Genomic DNA, 18,980 nt, shown 5'->3' on the forward strand with positions numbered 1-18,980 from the left:
TATTACTTTCCATAACTTATTAGAGTATGTTGTAATTCTTTCATGTCATTCCCTTAGTCACGTCTACTCTTTCAAAAGCATGTCATAACTAACAAATGTTTAGGTGAGCAGCGTAAGCAGTGTAAAAAATAGTAAACTAAGTGGAAATAAAATCCCAGTTTAGTGCTTTTCTAACAGTCTAGAACTGGTGAGTTAAAACTGAAAATTCTTAAGGACCTAAGACATAGGATAGGATATAGAAAATATAAATTAACTAGAGCATTCATGATTTTTGCAATATGTCAGCCAATAGCCAGATTCCCATTTTATTCTCAATTTTATGCCAATGAGAACAATGAAAGAGGTATTTAACATAGGCATTTTTGCTGAAAAATCAATTTATACAATGTTTTTACTTTTGTAACAAATGTCATACTTCTAAAAGCTAAATTCAAAGCATTAGAAGTTAAAATGTAGTATGTTAAATCATACATATACAGGTTACAAAAATATTTCATAAAGTGGCAATTTGTTTATATTCCAGGAGTAGAACAATCTTTTAAACAGTTCGATCAAAGTGTCCCTGTTTAGCAACAGTAACTTAAAAATAACTATAAAATTTTCTGGTATCTGAAGATTATCTGGTATCAGCAAGATTTTACCTTAAGTATGGCTATTCATTGTCAATTTTCCCATCTGCTTGCTCTTCTGTATACCAGAAGATTCTAACAATTAAAGGGAAGGGGAAATCATAAGTAGTATGCATTTTAATTTATTCTTTTTAAATCCATTCCTGAAACTTTCCAGATGAGAGGATTTTATCAAGCACCTTCCAGGAAGCAGTGTTGGGCTATCAGGGGTTACCTTTGCCAGCTAATATCCTATGAAGAGGAAAAGGAGCTTGGAGCTGAGGTTTAGATGTAACACTGCAGCCTCTCCTAGCTATTGTTTTGCATATTTGGCTTTATTCTGTTTAGCAAAATTGGGTATTTTCCCTTGCTTGCTTGCTCAGTTGTGTCCAACTCTTTGCTGTCCCATGGGTTGTAGCCCACCAGATTCCTCTGTCCATGGAATTTTCCAGGCAAGAATACTGGAGTGGGTTGCCATTCTCTTCTCCAGGGAATCTTCTCAACCCAGGGATCAAATCCCGGTCTCCTGCATTGCAGGCAGATTCCTTACTGTCTGAGCTACCAGGAAGCCATCATTTTGTTTAGCAAAACTGGGTATTTTCCCTAACTTTTCTAATTTTGACCTCTGGTATACCAAACCTTGAATCAGCAAAATTGACTGCTCTTTTGTATTCTTGATCTCATTTCTATGGCTAAATATTTTGGCCCTAGATGCAGTTCTCTGATTCTGATCCAAACCTAGTAACTTGACCTTCATTCCTGATCATGATCTTGATCCTGATTCTGATCGTTTGGACTGCTACTTCATCACCTCGATGTGAGTTACTACAAGTATAAAGGCTTGGCATCATCGCCGCCATCTGAACTAAAACGGCTGCTTCATAACCCAAGATGACTTATAAGAGGAAAATAAATATAACAAAAATAACATCAAAGCTTTGGCAAAGAAAGATTAATTCCTGAAAGAAAATGTGATGATCCAGGAAAAATACAAACAAACAAAGGAAAATATTTAGAGAATTAGTTTACATATAAATGTCAAAAGAGAAGAATTTAATCACAGAATACATGTAATAGAAAAGGCTGAGTGTACAAGTTTTCCACTATTTTAAACTGAGACAGAGTTCTTTAGTTGTATTAGGTAGATTTACACAGCAGTGGTCAGGCTGATGTCCAACCTGATTGAAGGGGGAAAAAAATCCTCTCAATTATGAACACCTTCACCTCAGTTGATCCTAATCAGGTAAACAGTATTAAATTAAGCTAAAATCAAATGGCTGGATGGCATCACTGACTCGATGGACGTGAGTCTGAGTGAACTCCAGGAGTTGGTGATGGACAGGGAGGCCTGGCATGCTGCGATTCATGGGGTCGCAAAGAGTCGGACACTACTCAGCGACTGAACTGACTGAACTGAAATGTAAAAGATGGATGTCTGGATAATGATCTAAAAATCATCTTTATGCAGGTGAATCCAATTTTTTATGTCTTGTTACATTTGAAAGCAAATACTCAAGTCTTCTCTACAAACCTGTTTTATTTCCTTTGTAGTACTCACCATTATTTAAATGTATATTATTTGTTTGTCTATGTGTTCGTTTCTATCTTTCCTATTCTGCTATTTCTACTAGAATATTAACTCCATAAGGGCTGGGACTCTTTCTGTCTTGTTCATCACTGTATTCCTAGCATGTACAACAGAGCATGACATACACAGTAGGCTTTCAAGTAAATTTCTCAAGTGAATGAATTAATGGTTGTACCACTTAAGAATCAATTTTTAAGAAATTAGAAACAAAGAGTTCTCCAAGAAGACCAAGAAGCCATGAATATCAACAGTATTTTATAATATGTACCAAATGACTGCTTTAATGACTAAAGTTGGTAATAATGGTGACAAGAGAATTTAGAAATGATTTGACTAGGGAAAAAAAAAAAAATCTATGTTTGTCTCCCCATCCAGCTCCAGCTCCAAGGACAGTAGGAATACACGTGACATTTACAATACTAATCAACATCCAAACAATTCCTAAATCTCTTGTTTTTACATCCTTTAATTCTGAAGTTATTTTGGTTTCTAATCTTGTTTTGCTCCCATTTTAAAGACGAGAGAAATGTTCTTTAATAAAACACCAACTGATTGATGCCACCTAACTTATTAGTGAAGCACTGGTCTCCAAATACATAGATGTTCAAATACATAGCTGTTCATTAGAAATATTTTCTCCATTGTCAGTAAACGTACCTGAAGTATTGGTGATATATAATAAATAAAATCTGATTATCTGATTCCTTAGTAAAGGAAAGGGTGAAATGCTTCAAAGTGGGGAAAATGCAGTTCTGGAAAACCAATAAGAAAGCTACAAAGAGCTCTAGCTTTTCAGGTTCACTTGATACTGTTTATACCTTGTTCTTTGTGCCTCCCACAGACAGGGGAGGAAAAAAAAAAATATCCGAGTTAGTGGTAAAGAACCTGCCTGCCTATGCAGAAGACTTAAGAGACATACGTTCAATCCCCGGTTTGGGAGATTCCCTGGAGGAGGGCATGGCAACCCACTGCAGTATTCTTGCCTGGAGAATCCCAAGGACAGAGGAACCAGGAGGGCTACAATCCATGGGGTTGCAAACAGTTAGACACAACTGAGGAGACTTAGCATGCATGCATATATATATATATATATATATATATATACACACCTGAACTAAACATGGAAACTTTCCATTTATAATCTTCCACAGTACTGAATAGGACTGACTGTTCTGTTCCATAACAGAGAGATGTGGGCACAACATTTCTGATTTAACAATGTCTACCATAATGAAATCAGTGGTTTCCCAGGTGGCGCTAGTGGTAAGGAATTTGAAGTGACCTGTTTAGTTGTAAGTCACGTCCAACTCTGCAACCCCATGAACTGTAGCCTGCCAGGCTCTTCAGTCCATGAGATCTCCCAGGTAAGAATACTGGAGTGGGTTGCCATTTCCTTCTCCAGGGCATCTTCCTGACCCAGGAATCAAACCCACATCTCTGGCATTGCAAGGAATTCTTTATCACTGAGCCACCTGGGAAGCAAGCCATTTGAAGTGACTACTCAATTATAAAATATAGTTGACCAGAGACTTCAGTATTTTAATAGTGGAACCTCTAGTATTAGAAGGTAATCACAAGAGAATTTAAGCTTAATAACCATGTACTGTGTGCTGTGCTTAGTTGTTCAGTTGTATCCGACTCTTTTCGACCCTGTGCACTGTAGCCCGCCAGGCTCCTCTGTCCATGGGATTCTCCAGGCAGGAATACTGGAGTGGGTTGCCATTCCCTTCTCCAGGAGATCTTCCCGACCCAGGGATCCAACCCAAGTCTCCTGCATTGCAGGTGGATTCTCTACCATCTGAGCCACCAAGGAAGCCCAAGAACACTGGAATGGGTAGCCTATCCTTCGCCAGGGGATCTTCTCCGAGCAGGAATGGAACTGGGGTCTCCTGCACTTCAGGCAGATTCTTGACCAGCTGAGCCACCAGGGAAGTCCCTAATAATCATAACAAATGCTAATATTTTAGCAACTCAAAGCTAAAAGTCATACTAATTACTAACATTTATTGATAGCAACTATGTCTAAGCGTTGTTCCTACTTTGCACAAATTGTCATTTGTTCCTCACACTGATCCAAATAGATGGGCGCTACTATCATCGCTGTTTTACAGATAAGGAAATGCAGACAGATATTAATAACTCACCCAGAAGCATAATAAGAAATGGAATAGGAATTCAAACCTGGGAAGCTTTATAGACTGAAACCTACAACAGTGTATCGACTCCTGATAAACCTTACCAAAAAATGATGGATACAGGGCAAGAGCACAATATCTGCCAAAGTGAAGTATAGGCCTTCTGCAAACACGTGATCCAGAGGTGGCAGGTCAGAGGCTTTTGCTTTTCTGACGTAAGAAGGCTCTCTGTTGGCAGAAGCAGGTTCCTTGTGTATTGTGAGCTTTGAGAATGCCACTTTCAGTTCCAGGCTTGCAGATGAAGAGTCCCCCTCTTCAGATGTTTCCTGCCTATGACCCTTGCTCTTCGTTTTTTCCTTAGCAAGGGAAGGTCCAACCCCAGCAGCCTTCTGTTGCTTTAGCTTCTGCCGCCGGAGTTTGTCATCATTATGCACTCTAACGGGTTCACTAAGCTTTTTCTCAAGCTCTAGTATTGCAGCAGGAATGGTCGGAGGTTGATCAAAAGATTCTTTGAGAAAATTCTCAACAGCTAAAGGGACAGTAAGTTCACATAGCCTGGTCCATTGACTAACCTACAAAACAAAACAAGAAATGAAACGATTCTTTACTTTCAACTGAACTTGAAGAAAAATAACTTCATATTGGAAAACAAGACTGGTTTAGAGAATTAAAGTCTTGAGCTAAACCATTCCTGGGCTAGACTTTATGCTCTACCAAGAGACATTATCATAGCACTTCAGAAGTGATAACATTAAACAATGTAGGTTTAGCACTCCTGTATCTGGAAATATATGCTATTCTCTTATATCCTCTTACTGAGTAAATCCTCACGTCCCAAAGCCTCTAAAGTATACTCTCCCTAAAAAAGCTGGGTTTCTGAAACATTGCTATTTGAGCTCCTTTAATCCTCAACATAATTAAAATAAAAGGTTAAAAAAAATCTTTTCCTAAAAATAATGTCTCTAAATCTCATAAATTAAAGCTTTACTTCTTATTTTCTAATACTGCACTGAAATACTGGTACACATGAAAGGCTACTGTAACTCTTTTATTGGTTACTGTTTGTTTTTTTTTTTTTTTCAGTAAATTAAACTTTATTTTCCAACAGAGAGTTAAATGAATATTCAAGTGAATGTGTTATCACTTATGGCCTTCCCCTGTGGTTCAGAAGACAAAGAGTCTGCCTGCAATGATTACTTATGGCTTTAAATAACAGAAAAGAGGCATTCTACTTACTTCAGCACAAGCTTTCAAGCAAGTCTTCTTAAAACCCAGAAGTTCCAAAATTTCCTTCTTTGAGGGGTCTGCTTCATATGACTTCTGGATTATGTGTCTCAGAACAACAGCAAGTCCTGCTCTACAGAAATTGTCTGGTCTTTCTACTACTGCAGGTAAACAGCAACTCTGGACTATTGGTGGAAGCTCTTGCCTTGAAATAATCTGTATTTCAACACCCTCAGATGGTACATTTTTAAGTAGTGAAATACCTGTGCTTTCTCCAGGGAGGACTAAGAAAACTTTAAAGACTGTGCAGTCACAGTATGATAACAAAAATAAAGTTACAGATGTATGAAGAGGAAAGATGCACCCTTCTTTTTGGTGAGAAAAGTCCAAGTACAGATATTCTTCTGTAAGGCTTTTCTTAATGCCTTTCATTTTCTTCTTTCATTGGGTTACCTGAAGCATAAATTGAAGTGGTTTTAGGTCTTAGGATATAGTCGTTGCAAAGCTAACATAAAAGATGAACACTTTAAAACTTTTTCTAGAAATCAGCAAGGATTTGCGATTGATATGATTCTACAAAAATTTGTTCCTGGCATGAATAAATGGCTTCCAAAAGAATGAGGCCCACATTGTGCAATTAACTAGTCTTAAGAGGATTTTAGAACTTCCCAAGTGCTGCTAGTGGTAAAGAACCCACCTGACAATGCAGGAGACGTAAAAGTTGCGTGTTCGCTCCCTGAGTTGGGAAGATGCCCTGGAGGAGGAAATGGCTACCCGCTCCAATATTCTTGTCTGGGAAATCCCATGGACAGAGGAGCCTGGTGGGCCAGAGTCCTTGGGGTTGCACAGAGTTGAACATGACTGAAGTAACCTAGCATGCATGCACGCAAGGGGATTTTATACACAGCTCCTTTAAAATGAGCATACCTCAGGTGCTTTGCAATATAGCCCTCCCAGTCAAGTACTTGTCGGTCTCACTACAGGTGAGAATAAAAGATGAACAGAATAGGACACAAGAAATAATCAAGAATACCTAGCATTTATCACTATTGCAACATATTATATATCTATTCTTGTCTTCCTCCAATAGCATGTTCCACGAGATTATAAATTTCATTGTATTCACTGTAATATCTAAAACAAGGTCTGACATTATATATATATATATATATATGTATAATCAAAAAGCACTGAGTGAATGCATAGATGAATAGACATGTTCATTATTTTAAAGATGAAAACATACACAATCTTGTGGTCAAATTATTGACGGGTGTTTTCAAGTCATAATCCTTAAGACTTTGGTCAGTTATGACTTTTTGCTTGAATTCTACAATTTCTGGGTCTAAAATTCCCCGTGTTCAAATCCATAAATCAAAATTCCCAAACTGACACTAGATGGCACCCTTTAAAAGCATTAGCCACATACTAACTGGTATATTAAAGAAAAAATATTTTAAATTAAAAAAAATTATTTTAAAAGCCTTTAAAAAGTATACATGCAACTCTTTAAGTATATTTGAAATATTAGTGTACCCCAAATTTTAGGGTATTAAAATCAACTAAATTTTCTTTACATTGTAAGTTCCTTAGTTTTTTTTTTGTAATTAAAAGCAAAACAATCAAGTACTCATTAATCTTGGTCCTCAACTTTATTAAAGAGCTAATAATTCATTATAACAAAGATATAGTTAGTAAAGATATACACAGTAACATTACTGTCTTGGAAAACTTCTTGGTAATGCAAACAATCACTAGTGTTTATATTTCTTTTATTAAAACGTAACAGACCTGCACCATGGCTTGTTACTTAAGATTATCTAGGAGAAAATTATTTCATGTAATTTAAAAGCAACAACTTTTTAGCCGAAGGAAACTATTTTCTTCCTGAGCTAACTTAATTACCTTTTGGATTTTTTTCTTTTCTCTTCATCTAGAGCTGATTTTAAAAGAAAGCATTAAAGGGCATTTGTTAAAGCTCACAGGCAAAAGAAACCAACCTTTTGTAGAAAATTGATAGTCTCTTTGGAGATAGTGGGTTGCTATTTCTATACCTAAACTACATAGATATAGTTTGCCCCTCTATATATTTTGCTGATTAATTTACCAATCTTCTTAACTCCTTTTGTTGACACTATAAAGAAGATTACTTTTTTAAATAGCAAATAACAGTTTTATTGTGCATATATGTACCGTTTGTCATATCCTACCTTCCTTTTTAAAATTTTTTTTAAACTTTTTGTTTTGTTTTGAGGTATAGCTGATCAACAAAATTGTGACAAAGAGTTTCAGGGGAACAGTGAAGGGACTCAGCCATACTATAAAGAAGGTCCCTAAGTGCCTTCCTAAGGAGCAGATTGGAAAGAAAACATAATCAATTCCCTCATGGAATTAGCAGAAACCAGTCCTGTCAACACTTAAAAAAGACACACAAAACGGAAGACTAAAAACAACATCATGCTATTTTACAGCTTTTGATTCAGGATATGCTGAAATATTAATATTAAAAAATTAGAGTACATATATATTGCCACTTCCTGAGGCTGTGAACTTCCAGATGTTCAACCTGATTTTAGAAAAGGCAGAGGAACCACAGATCAAATTGCCAACATCCGTTGGATCATCGAAAAAGCAAGAGAGTTCCAGAAAAACGTCTATTTCTGCTTTACTGACTATGCCAAAGCCTCTGACTGTATGGCTCACAATGAACTGTGGAAAATTCTGAAAGAGATGGGAATACCAGACCACCTGACCTGCCTCTTGAGAAACCTATATGCAGGTCAGGAAGCAACAGTTAGAACTGGACATGGAACAACAGACTGGTTCCAAATAGGAAAAGGAGTACATCAAGGCTGTATATTTTCACCCTGCTTATTTAACTTATATACAGAATACATCATCAGAAACGCTGGGCTGGAGGAAGCATAAACTGGAATCAAGATTACTGGGAGAAATACCAATAACCTCAGATATGCAGATGACACCACCCTTATGGCAGAAAGTGAAGAAGAACTAAAGAGCCTCTTGATGAAAGTGAAAGAGGAGAGTGAAAAAGTTGGCTTAAAGCTCAACATTCAGAAAACTAAGATCATGGTATCCGGTTCCATCACTTCATGGCAAGTAGATGGGGAAACAATGGAAACAGTGACAGACTTTATTTTTTTGGGCTCCAAAATCGCTGCAGATGGCGACTGCAGCCATGAAATTAAAAGACGCTTACTCCTTGGAAGGAAAGTTATGGCCAACCTGCTGCTGCTGCTGCTAAGTCGCTTCAGTCATGCCCGACTCTGTGCGACCCCACAGATGGAAGCCCACAAGGCTCCCCTGTCCCTGGGATTCTCCAGGCAAGAACACTGGAGTGGGTTGAGTACTGGAGTGGGATGACCAACCTAGACAGCATATTAAAAAGCAGAGACATTAGTTTGTCAACAAAGGTCCGTCTAGTCAAGGATATGGTTTTTCCAGTAGTCATGTACGGATGTGAGAGTTGGATTATAAAGAAAGTTGAGCACCGAAGGATTGGTGCTTTTGAACTGTGAGCTTGGAGAAGACTCTTGAGAGTCCTTTGGGCTGCTAGGGGATCCAACTAGTCCATCCTAAAGGAGATCAGTCCTGGGTGTTCATTGGAAGGACTATTGAAGCTCAAACTCCAATACTTTGGCCAGCTGATTGGAAGAGCTGAGTCATTTGAAAAGACCCTGATGCTGGGAAAGAGTGAAGACGGGAGGAGAAGTGGACAACAGAGGATGAGATGGTTGGATGGCATCATTGACTCAATGGACATGAGTTTGGGGTAAACTCCGGGAGTTGGTGATGGACAGGGAGGCCTAGTGTGTTGCAGTCCATGGGGTTGCAAAGAGTCGCACATGACTGAGCAACTGAACTGAACTGAGGCACGTAAGTCCCAGAATTAACTTTTACACATTTCATAAACTTTTTTTTTTGCTGTGAGCACTTAATAAATGCTAAATGTCAACAAAAGAGAATAGCAATAATCTGTCCCTGGAGATAACTAATAATTAATGAGATGCCTAAGAGAAAATGCAAAGTACTGTTGACTCAACATAATTAACTTTTTAAAATATAAATATTGGTATTTCCCCCCCCTTGATGACTAAAAATATTACTTAATGATCTTGGGGTTTAAAAAACCAATCACTCTCCCTGGGCAATTTCTCCACATTAAATTTTACTATAATTTCTAAAATAAGTATTAGCAAACCTGTAAAATTTTGATATCTGTTTTTGGCATGTACCATGTCTAATTTTTCAAGAAAGTAGAACACATTTTTTGTTTAAAGTTTGCAATACAGTAAAATAAACCTATTTTCTTCTTCATTTCTACCCAGAGAATTCCTCATCTTATCAGTTTTATGTCATGAGCTTTTAAAAGGTAGGTACTGTAGAATCATCCTTGGGGTCTCCAAGGCATGGAGCTGGGGTACAGATCTTGTTACTCCAGATTACATTTCTGCCTAGCACGGAAGTGCTGTCATCTGCTCTTTCTCAGCTTTGACAGGTGCCACACTGCACTTAGAGGGAGCGAGAAAGCGGAAGATAAAACCACAGGCTTGAGATGCCTGAACAGAGCTGAGGGAGTGTGCATCTCCTCCCTTGCTTGGGAATGTTGCAGAGGGAATAAAAACAGGTTGTGGTTTAGTCACTAAGTCATGTCCAACTCTTTTGCGAACGCATGGACAGTAGCCCGTTGGGCTCCTCTGTCCACAAAATTTCCCAGGCAATACTGGAGTGGGTTGCCATTCCCTTCTCCCGGGGATCGTCCCAACCCAGGGACTGAACCCAGGCCTCCTGCATTGACAGGAGCAATCTTTACCACTGAGTCACCTGGGAAGCACAAAAACAGGTAAAAAGTAAATATTTAAGCCTTGGTTTCATTAATTGGCAATTTTCAAAGATATTTTTAAACAAATGTAGTCATAGGTTTAATATTTCAGGAATTTAACATTTTTATTCATTTATCATAATCAATGTATCATGGTGCTGATAAAGTGAAACATTTCATACATGAAAGGGGAAATGCGTTTTATAGTGATTTTCTTATTTGAAGCCATTTTATTATCAATAGTTTACTCGGTGCATATGTATATAAAGAAAGAAAAAAACACTGTAAATATTGAACATAAGCATACTTCTCTGGAAGCTAGAAAAAAAGTTTAAAATTTCTGTGCTCGAAATTCAAGTCTGGATCTATGGCAACTACACATAACAGATAAATAGATAAGTTACATATCCCATGTGTGTGTGCATGCTAAGTTGCTTCAGTCATGTCCAACTCTTTGCCACCCTATGGATTATAGCCCACCAGGTTCCCTTGTTCATGGGATTCTCCAGGCAAGGATATTAGAGTGGGCTGCCATACCCTCCTCTGGGGATCTTCCCAACCTAGGGATCGAACCTGCCTATCTTATGTCTCTTGCATTGGCAGGTGGTTCTTTACCACTAATGTCCTGGAAAGCCCTATTTATTACATAATAAAGTCCAAAAGTACATAACTGCAACAAAAATATTAACCAATTGACTGTATTTTTTAAGTAAGAAATTATTACTGTGGCTGGTTTTTGATAAGAGCTTAATAAATGTTAAAGGAACAAAGAACGCAATTCTAAATAATATTATGTACATTTTATTGCCTACCAAATATGTGCTTAATAAGCACCTGGAATTTTATGCATTACTTCAGCCCTCATAATCCTTAAAGTACATTTTACTTCCACTACATGAATAAGAACTGTACTTCAATCCAAAAGCATTATTTGAATCTATAAAGGGATCTTATGGGAAAACATTAAGGAATGAGTATTTTTCTAACATAAATAGCACTACTTTATAAACTTCATAAGTAGAACCATATTGCAATTTTATCACAGCCACAATTTCACCACAGTGAAAATCATCAGAAACTATGTTATTCTTAGCAAATTTCTCAGGTGGCTCAGAAGTAAAGAATCCACCTGCCCGTCCAGGTGCCGCAGGAAATGCGGGTTCCATCTCTGGGTCTGGAAGAACCCCTAGAGAAGGAAATGGTAAGCTACTTCAGTATTCTTGCCTGGGACGAGTCATGGACAGTGGAGCCTGGCGGGCTACAGTCCATGGGGTCACAAAGAGTCAGAGACACTGAGTGACTGAGCATGTACACTCTTGATAAAAACCTCCATGCTAAAGACAGAGTATCTGACAATTCTCAGCACTGGATTAAGTTTTTTGATCATTCCTTCTTAAGTTTTATTGGATCCTCCTCAGACCTCTTAGTGACCTGTAGCTTAGCACCTTGCCCTATTCTCAACTTAAACTCACACCTTTGATTACCGGCTTTCACACTTTTGATCATGCCATACAATAAGAAATAAACGTTATAATGAAGGTCATTATACACAGAATAAAACTGAAACAAAAGACTCACAAAAAACTATTCTACCATAGGAGATATAACAAACAGTTTATCTTTTCTTCTTTTTTTTCCAGGGTTGTTTTTTGTTTGTTTGTTTTTAATGTTGGTTAGTGCTCACTAAATTGATTCCAAGATCCATGAGCTACAACTTATACTATGACAACACTGTCCAAGGTGATTCACAGTGCTACAGGTTTAAATAGTACTGATGACTCTGATATTTATCTCTGCCGCAACCTTTCCCCTGAACTTTAGACTCCTGTAGCCTACTTGATATCTTCACTAGGACACTTTTCCAAACCTGTTCCTCTTTCCTCAAGTAATCTTCTTGATAAAATAGCAACACCATTTACCCAGATACTTGGGCCCATAATTCTGAAGTGTCACTCAATTCCTTTTTTTCTCTTACTTTACTATTTATGCCTTTGAAATACATGGTAATACTAACTTTTTGCTGTTGCTGCTAAGTCGCTTCAGTCGTGTCCGACTCTGTGTGACCCCATAGACAGCAGCCCACCAGGCTCCATCCACCATCCCTGGGATTCTCCAGGCAAGAACACTGGAGTGGGTTGCCATTGCCTTCTCCAATGCATGAAAGTGAAAAGTGAAAGTGAAGTCGCTCAGTCGTGTCCAACCCTCAGCAACCCATGGACTGCAGCCCACCAGGCTCCTCTGTCCATGGGATTTTCCAGGCAAGAGTACTGGAGTGGGGTGCCATTGCCTTCTTCAAATAAAGTCTAGAGGTGCATTAATTATGGGCCTTCTCCGAATAGATCACCTTGACTCGAGCTGGAGAATTGACTGTTGTGTAGGAAACAGTTAATGGGCTTTTGCAGTAGTCCTTGAAAGAGCTAGTGATGACTTAGATTAAGGTGATATTGGTAGGGTAGGTTATATCACCTTAATCTAAGTCATCACTAGCTCTTACAAGGACTATTGCAAAAGCCCATTAACTGTTTCCTACACAACAGTCAATTGTCCAACTCGAGTCAAGGTGATCCTTTAAAAACATAAATCAGACCATGTCTCTGCTCACAACCATTCAATGGCTCCCCAGCACACTTGATAAAATTCAAATTTCCTATCATGGTCTCTGGGTCTGATGTGACCCTGGCTGTCCTTCTTTTCTGACCTGATCTCCCTCTTGTTCACTTCCCTCAAGCCAATTCTCCTTGCTGTTCTGGTGCAATGCCAGCAGTGCTCCCACACTTGAGAATTTGGGTGCTTGCGATTCCTTCTGCCTAGAATATTCTTCTTCAAGATATTCACATGGCTTGCTCCTTTATTTCACTGTGGTCTCTGAATATTAACTCAGAGCAGTCTCTCCTGACTACCTGAATTGAAAAAGCACTCCTAACACTTCTTAGCCCCTTATCCTGCTTTCTTTTTCTTTACAGCACTTATTACTGCACGTCTCCAATGGTAAACAGTACTCAAATTTTAGTTCAAATGAATAAATGAATAAATGTACATAAATGATTGTCACTAATCCCTGTAAAGACAGTATTTTTGAGAACATTAGTCTTGGTACACATAAGCTTCATTCTTCTTGACACCATTCTTTCTCTTCCAAATAAATCTATTTTAAGAGCAAACTAGGTATAAATTTGGAGACGGCAATGGCACCCCACTCCAGTACTCTTGCCTGGAAAATCCCATGGACGCAGGAGCCTGGTAGGCTGCAGTCCATGGGGTCGCTAAGAGTCGGACACGACTGAGCGACTTCACTTTCACTTTTCACTTTCATGCATTGGAGAAGGCAATGGCAACCCACTCCAGTGTTCTTGCCTGGAGAATCCCAGGGACGGGAAGCCTGGTAGGCTGCTGTCTATGGGGTCGCACAGAGTCGGACACGACTGAAGCGACTTAGCAGTAGCAGCAGCAGGTATAAATTAAAATGAAGAAACACACCACCATGAGCTGAGTCGGAAAAAGTATAACTAGAATCCACTCAAACTTGTAAATATAGCATAAACATTTTTATGTCTACTGATATTTAGGCAAGAGAATTAGGAACCTAATGAGATTCTATATATTTACTTAACAAGTAGAATATTCATACACTGAGTAATGAATAAGAGTCTAGACTCTGGTACAGACTGATTGGGTTTAAATCTTGGTTCTGATACTTAGTATCTAGTAATATAAATTTTTTCTGTGCCTTAGTTTTCTCATTCATAAAAAGAGATAATAATAATGACAATATTTACCATATAGGATGTTGTGAGAACTAACATCATCTATCACATTAGTAATCCTCTAAATAAATACTATTGTTATCTACTTGTAATTTATCCCCAAATTCCTTATGCATTGATACTGTCAAAAAACACCAAGTTTGATGGGCAAGTCTTCAAGTACGCTTTATATTTCCAAACTTCTCAATAAAAATAAGAGATTTTGTGTTGAGTTGAAAATATTTTCTCTATTAACCAACTATACTCCAATATAAAATAAAAAGATTTTTTAAAAACAGAAAAGATTGAAACCAAACATTGAAAAAAAAAATCTGTTTGTTATTTAAGGCTGAAAACCAGGGAGTCACAAAATTCCAGAGTATAAATGGGATATCTTAAGTTCACTAGAATATTAACTGCTTATATCGAATAGTTTAAAGCAATTTATAAGCATAAAAAAATGACAAACTTACTCTTCTTAAAGATTCAAGTTTAAATTTAAGCTCATTTGAATTCCCCACTACATCAAAACGTTCAACATTATGAGTATTAGAACCTAGCTTGTATTTTATACATAAAAATAACAAGGTGTTTTTTTTTTTTTTTTCATGCCATGTGGCAGGTGTGATCTTTGTTCCCCAACCAGGCACTGAACCCACACCCCCTGCACTGGAAGCAGGGAGTCTTTACTACTGGACAACCAGGGAAATCCCCAAAATAACAGTATTTGGTTGCAAATAGCTCATTGTTTTCTTTCAATAATATAGATTTAAAAAAAAAAAAAAGGAAAGAAAAGCCTGCCTCTACAGAGTTAAATAGCAGCTTATTACCTTAGATATTAAAGGTCAAAAAAGAAAGAAAAAACCGAGCTATTCAGTGCTCACTACGTTGTGAAACATCGAGACACATATCACTAAATCCTAGAGGACAAAATCCTATGATTAAAATTAGCTGTTTTCTTATCCAGGCAAGAAGTGGGGAAAAACTATTTAAAAATAAGAAAGCCTACTACAACCTTAGCCATAAGGGAACTGTGGCATCTTCTCTCCATAGAATCAGGGAATCATCTGTTGCCATAGAATCATAATGCTTGCAGATAAGCTTGACCTCACAATTAACGAGCCACAGCATGAAATGCTAACCTGTTAGAAACATCAGCAAACCTGAAATAAAATTACTGAATCCCCACAGTAACTAATATCTGTGCTCATCATGAACTGAATGGTATAAATCCTTGCTTTGCAAGCACTAGTCATAACAGAATTCAGTAGGCTAGCTAAAAAACTTGAAGATAAAAACAACATGTGCTAAGGAATTGTGTATACTAGAGATGTTTTAGTTGACTAGCTTCAGAATTTGTTCAGTTTCAAAGTCTGCTAAATTGTTGGTTAGAAAGATCAATTGGATAGTCAGCATTTATTCTTATTTCAAATCACAGGTGATAGAAAAGTTACAAACACATGTTCAGATAAACAAACAAACAAAAACAACCCCTCCAAAACCCCTGATGGAGCCTCTACTACAAAAGTTCAAGTTTGAGCTTTGTTTAAAGCAGACAAACATATAACAGAAGTGTAAAACAATAAAGGAATTGATAAAATAATTTTCAAATCTCATTGATTTTTCCAGATTTATTTCTGAAGTTAGACCTCTTAAAATATTGCCTTCAGGTATAACTCAAACATAATTTCCAGGACTTCTCTGGCAGTCCAGCAGTTAAAACTTCACCTTCCAATGCAGAGGGTACAGGTTCTATCCCTGATCAGGGAGCAAAGAGCTCACATGCCTCATGGCCAAAAAACCAAAACATAAAGCAGAAGTAATATTATAACAAATTCAATAAACACTATGAAATTGGTCCACATTAAAAAAATCTTAAAGAAAACACAATGTGGAATAATGAGATATGCTTAAGGCAATCCTTTCAGCAGTAAGGACCTAACAAAAGCAGAAGAGATTAAGAAGAGGTGGCAAGAATACACAGAACTATACAAAAAGAGGTTTTAATGACCCAGATAACCACAATGGTGTGGTCACTCATCTAGAACCAGACATCCTGGAATATGAAGTCAAGTGGACCTTAGGATGCAATACTACCAACAAAGCTAGTGGAGGTCATGGAATAGGTGAGCTATTTCAAATCCTAAAAGATGATGCTGTTAAACTGCTGCACTCAACATGTTAGCAAATTTGGAAAACTCAGAAGTGGTCATAGGACTGGAAAAGGTCCATTTTCATTCCAATCCCCAAGAAGGGCAATGACAAAGAATGTTCACACTGCCATACAATTGTGCTCATTTCACATGCTAGTAAGTTATGCCTAAAATCCTTCAAGTTAAGCTTTAGCAGTATGTGATCTGAGAACTTACAGATATTCAAGCTGGATTTTAAAAAGGCAGAAGAACCAGAGATCAAATTGCCAACATTCACTGGATCATAGAGAAAGAAAGGGAATTCCAGAAAAATACCTACTTCAGCTTCACTGACTATGTTAAAGCCTTTGACTGTGTGAACCACAATAAACTGGAAAATTCTTAAAGAGATGGGAATACCAAATCACCTTATCTGCCTCCCGAGGAACCTCTATGCAGGTCAAGAAGCAACAGTTAGAACCAGACATGGAAACAACAGACTGATTCAAAATTGGGAAAGAAGTATATCAAGGCTGTATATTGTCACCCTGCTTATTTAACTTATATGCAGAGTACTCTGCATATAGTGCCAGGCTGGATGACTCACAAGCTGGAATCAAGATTGCCAAGAGAAATATCAACAACCTCAGATATGCAGATGATATCGCTCTAATGGCAGAAAGCAAAGAGGAACTAAAGAGCCTCTTGAGGGTGAAAGAGGACAGTGACAAAGCTGGCTTAAAGCTCAACATTCAAAAAGCTCTAATGGCAGAAAGCAAAGAGGAACTAAAGAGCCTCTTGAGGGTGAAAGAGGACAGTGACAAAGCTGGCTTAAAGCTCAACATTCAAAAAAAAAGATCGTGGCATTGGGTCCCATCCCTTCATAGTAAATAGAAGGGGAAAAAGAGAAAGCAATGACAGATTTTATTTTTGTGGGTTCCAAAGTCACTGCAGATGGTGACTGCGGCCATGAAATTAAAAGACACTTGGACAGAAAGCTGTGACAAACCTAAACAGCATATTAAAAAGCAGAGACATAACTTGGCTGACAAAGGTCCATATAGTCAAAGCTAGCATTTTTTCCAGTTGTCATGTATGAATTTGAGAGTTGGACCCATAACAAAGACTGAGAGCTGAAGAATTGATACTTTTGAACTGTGGTGCTTGAAAAGACTCTTGAGAGTCGCTTGGACTGCAAGGAGATCAAACCAGTCAATCCTAAGGAAAATCAACCCTGAATATTCATTGAAAGGACTGAGGCTAAAGTTGAAACTCCAATACTTAGGCCACCTGATGTGAAGAGCTGACTCACTGGAAAAGACTCTGATGCTGGGAAACACTGAAGGCAACGGAGAAGGGGGTGGCAGAGCATGACATGGTTAGATAGCATCACTGTCTCAAAGGACGTAAATCTGAGCAAACTCCAGGAGATAGTGAAGGACAGGGAAGCCTGGTGTGCTGCAGTCCGTGGGAGTTGCAAAGAGTGTAACACGACTTAGAAACTGAACAACTACAAATAGTACTCACCAGGGAGTTAAAAAAAAGTCACATAGCTTGATGTTTGATTTACTCAATATGACAGCAAATTACTCGGTGGTATTTATAACAAAGATTTTATTCCACATTATTTAAATGACCATGGTTAAAGTTTAAATTGTCATACTACTAGTTGTTGCCTGCTTTTGCATGTTCCCTTTTAAACACTGTTTCTAGATAAGCTTAGGAAAAAAGTACTCGATCTCCTCTAGCAATACTTTTGCCAAGATGTATTATTAAGTGTTGGCATTTTCTTGATATCCAAGATAGGATCATGACATTAAGAATGAAGAAAAAAAACCAAGTCACCTAATCCTAAACCAAAGTGAAACACAGCTTTGATGATGGAATAGAAGCAAATGGCCCCAAATGAAGCAAGTTCATTGGAGCAACAGTTTGCTAATATTCACAGACAACTGCTTTCTCCAACGAGGTAGGGCTGGGAGAGAAAACTAAGTTTCAAAAAAAAAAAAAAAAAAAGTTCAAGACGATCCAAGAAATCTACACAAACTTGATTGAGTACGTTAAGTCACTCAATCGTGTCCGACTCTGTGTGACCCCATGCACTGTAGCCCACCAGGCTCCTTCATCCATGGGATTTTCCAGGCAAGAATAATGGAGTGGGTTGCCATTTCCTTCTCTAGGAGATCTTCCCGACCCAGGAGTTGAACCCAGATCTCCCTCATTGTAGGCAGACGCTTTACCGTCTGAGCCATCAGCGAAGTCCACACACAAACCTAGCAGCACATGGCAAACGACCCCTTAGATTGCTGCAGCTGGAAGCTGCTCCATTCCACTGTCAGAGAAAGCCACGGCCACTGATCTTGGAAAAACTGGGAAGGGGACGGGAGCCTTCCCACCCTTGCCCGCATGGTGCATCCTGTTTCCCCCTATGCTAAGAGGCGGTTTTTCGGGGTCACGGGGACTGCGCCCTCCTTACCTGGTCGCAGAGGCGCGGCCAGGCAGGGAGGGTGCGTGAGTGGGTAGGCGACAGGGGCCGCCAGCGCATTCCAGCCCCGCCCGAGCCGAGTTTCCCGAGGCCACTTCAGGGAGTCTTCGTCTGCTGACCACTCGCTGCCAACGAGGCCACGAGAGAAAGAACGCAGAGCGCTTCAAGGAAGCGGTGGCGGCGACCGTCATTCATAATCCGGCGGACCGGAAAGAGAGGGTC

At 38.6% G+C, this 18,980-nt stretch overlaps 1 protein-coding gene across 4 annotated transcripts in view; it reads right to left on the reverse strand.

Moving 5' to 3' along the window:
* GSTCD (glutathione S-transferase C-terminal domain containing) overlaps positions 1 to 18,963 on the reverse strand; it is a 151,708-nt gene extending 132,745 nt beyond the window's left edge. Inside the window, exons 1-3 of one of the 4 annotated variants that reach the window (XM_070791115.1) lie at positions 18,750 to 18,957; positions 5,568 to 6,008; positions 4,436 to 4,903 (exon numbers count right to left, since the gene is read on the reverse strand). In XM_070791115.1, coding sequence (XP_070647216.1) covers positions 4,436 to 4,903; positions 5,568 to 5,987 — 888 coding nt within the window. In that variant the 5' untranslated portion in view covers positions 5,988 to 6,008; positions 18,750 to 18,957. Of the gene's footprint in view, positions 1 to 4,435; positions 4,904 to 5,567; positions 6,009 to 18,749 lie in introns of all 4 variants that reach the window. The other 3 variants (XM_070791114.1, XM_070791116.1, XM_070791117.1) reach the window with 3 other exon arrangements.
* Positions 18,964 to 18,980: the final 17 nt, after the last annotated feature.

This window comes from Bos indicus, chromosome 6, assembly GCF_029378745.1.
Source record: "Bos indicus isolate NIAB-ARS_2022 breed Sahiwal x Tharparkar chromosome 6, NIAB-ARS_B.indTharparkar_mat_pri_1.0, whole genome shotgun sequence".
Taxonomy (NCBI): domain Eukaryota; kingdom Metazoa; phylum Chordata; class Mammalia; order Artiodactyla; family Bovidae; genus Bos; species Bos indicus.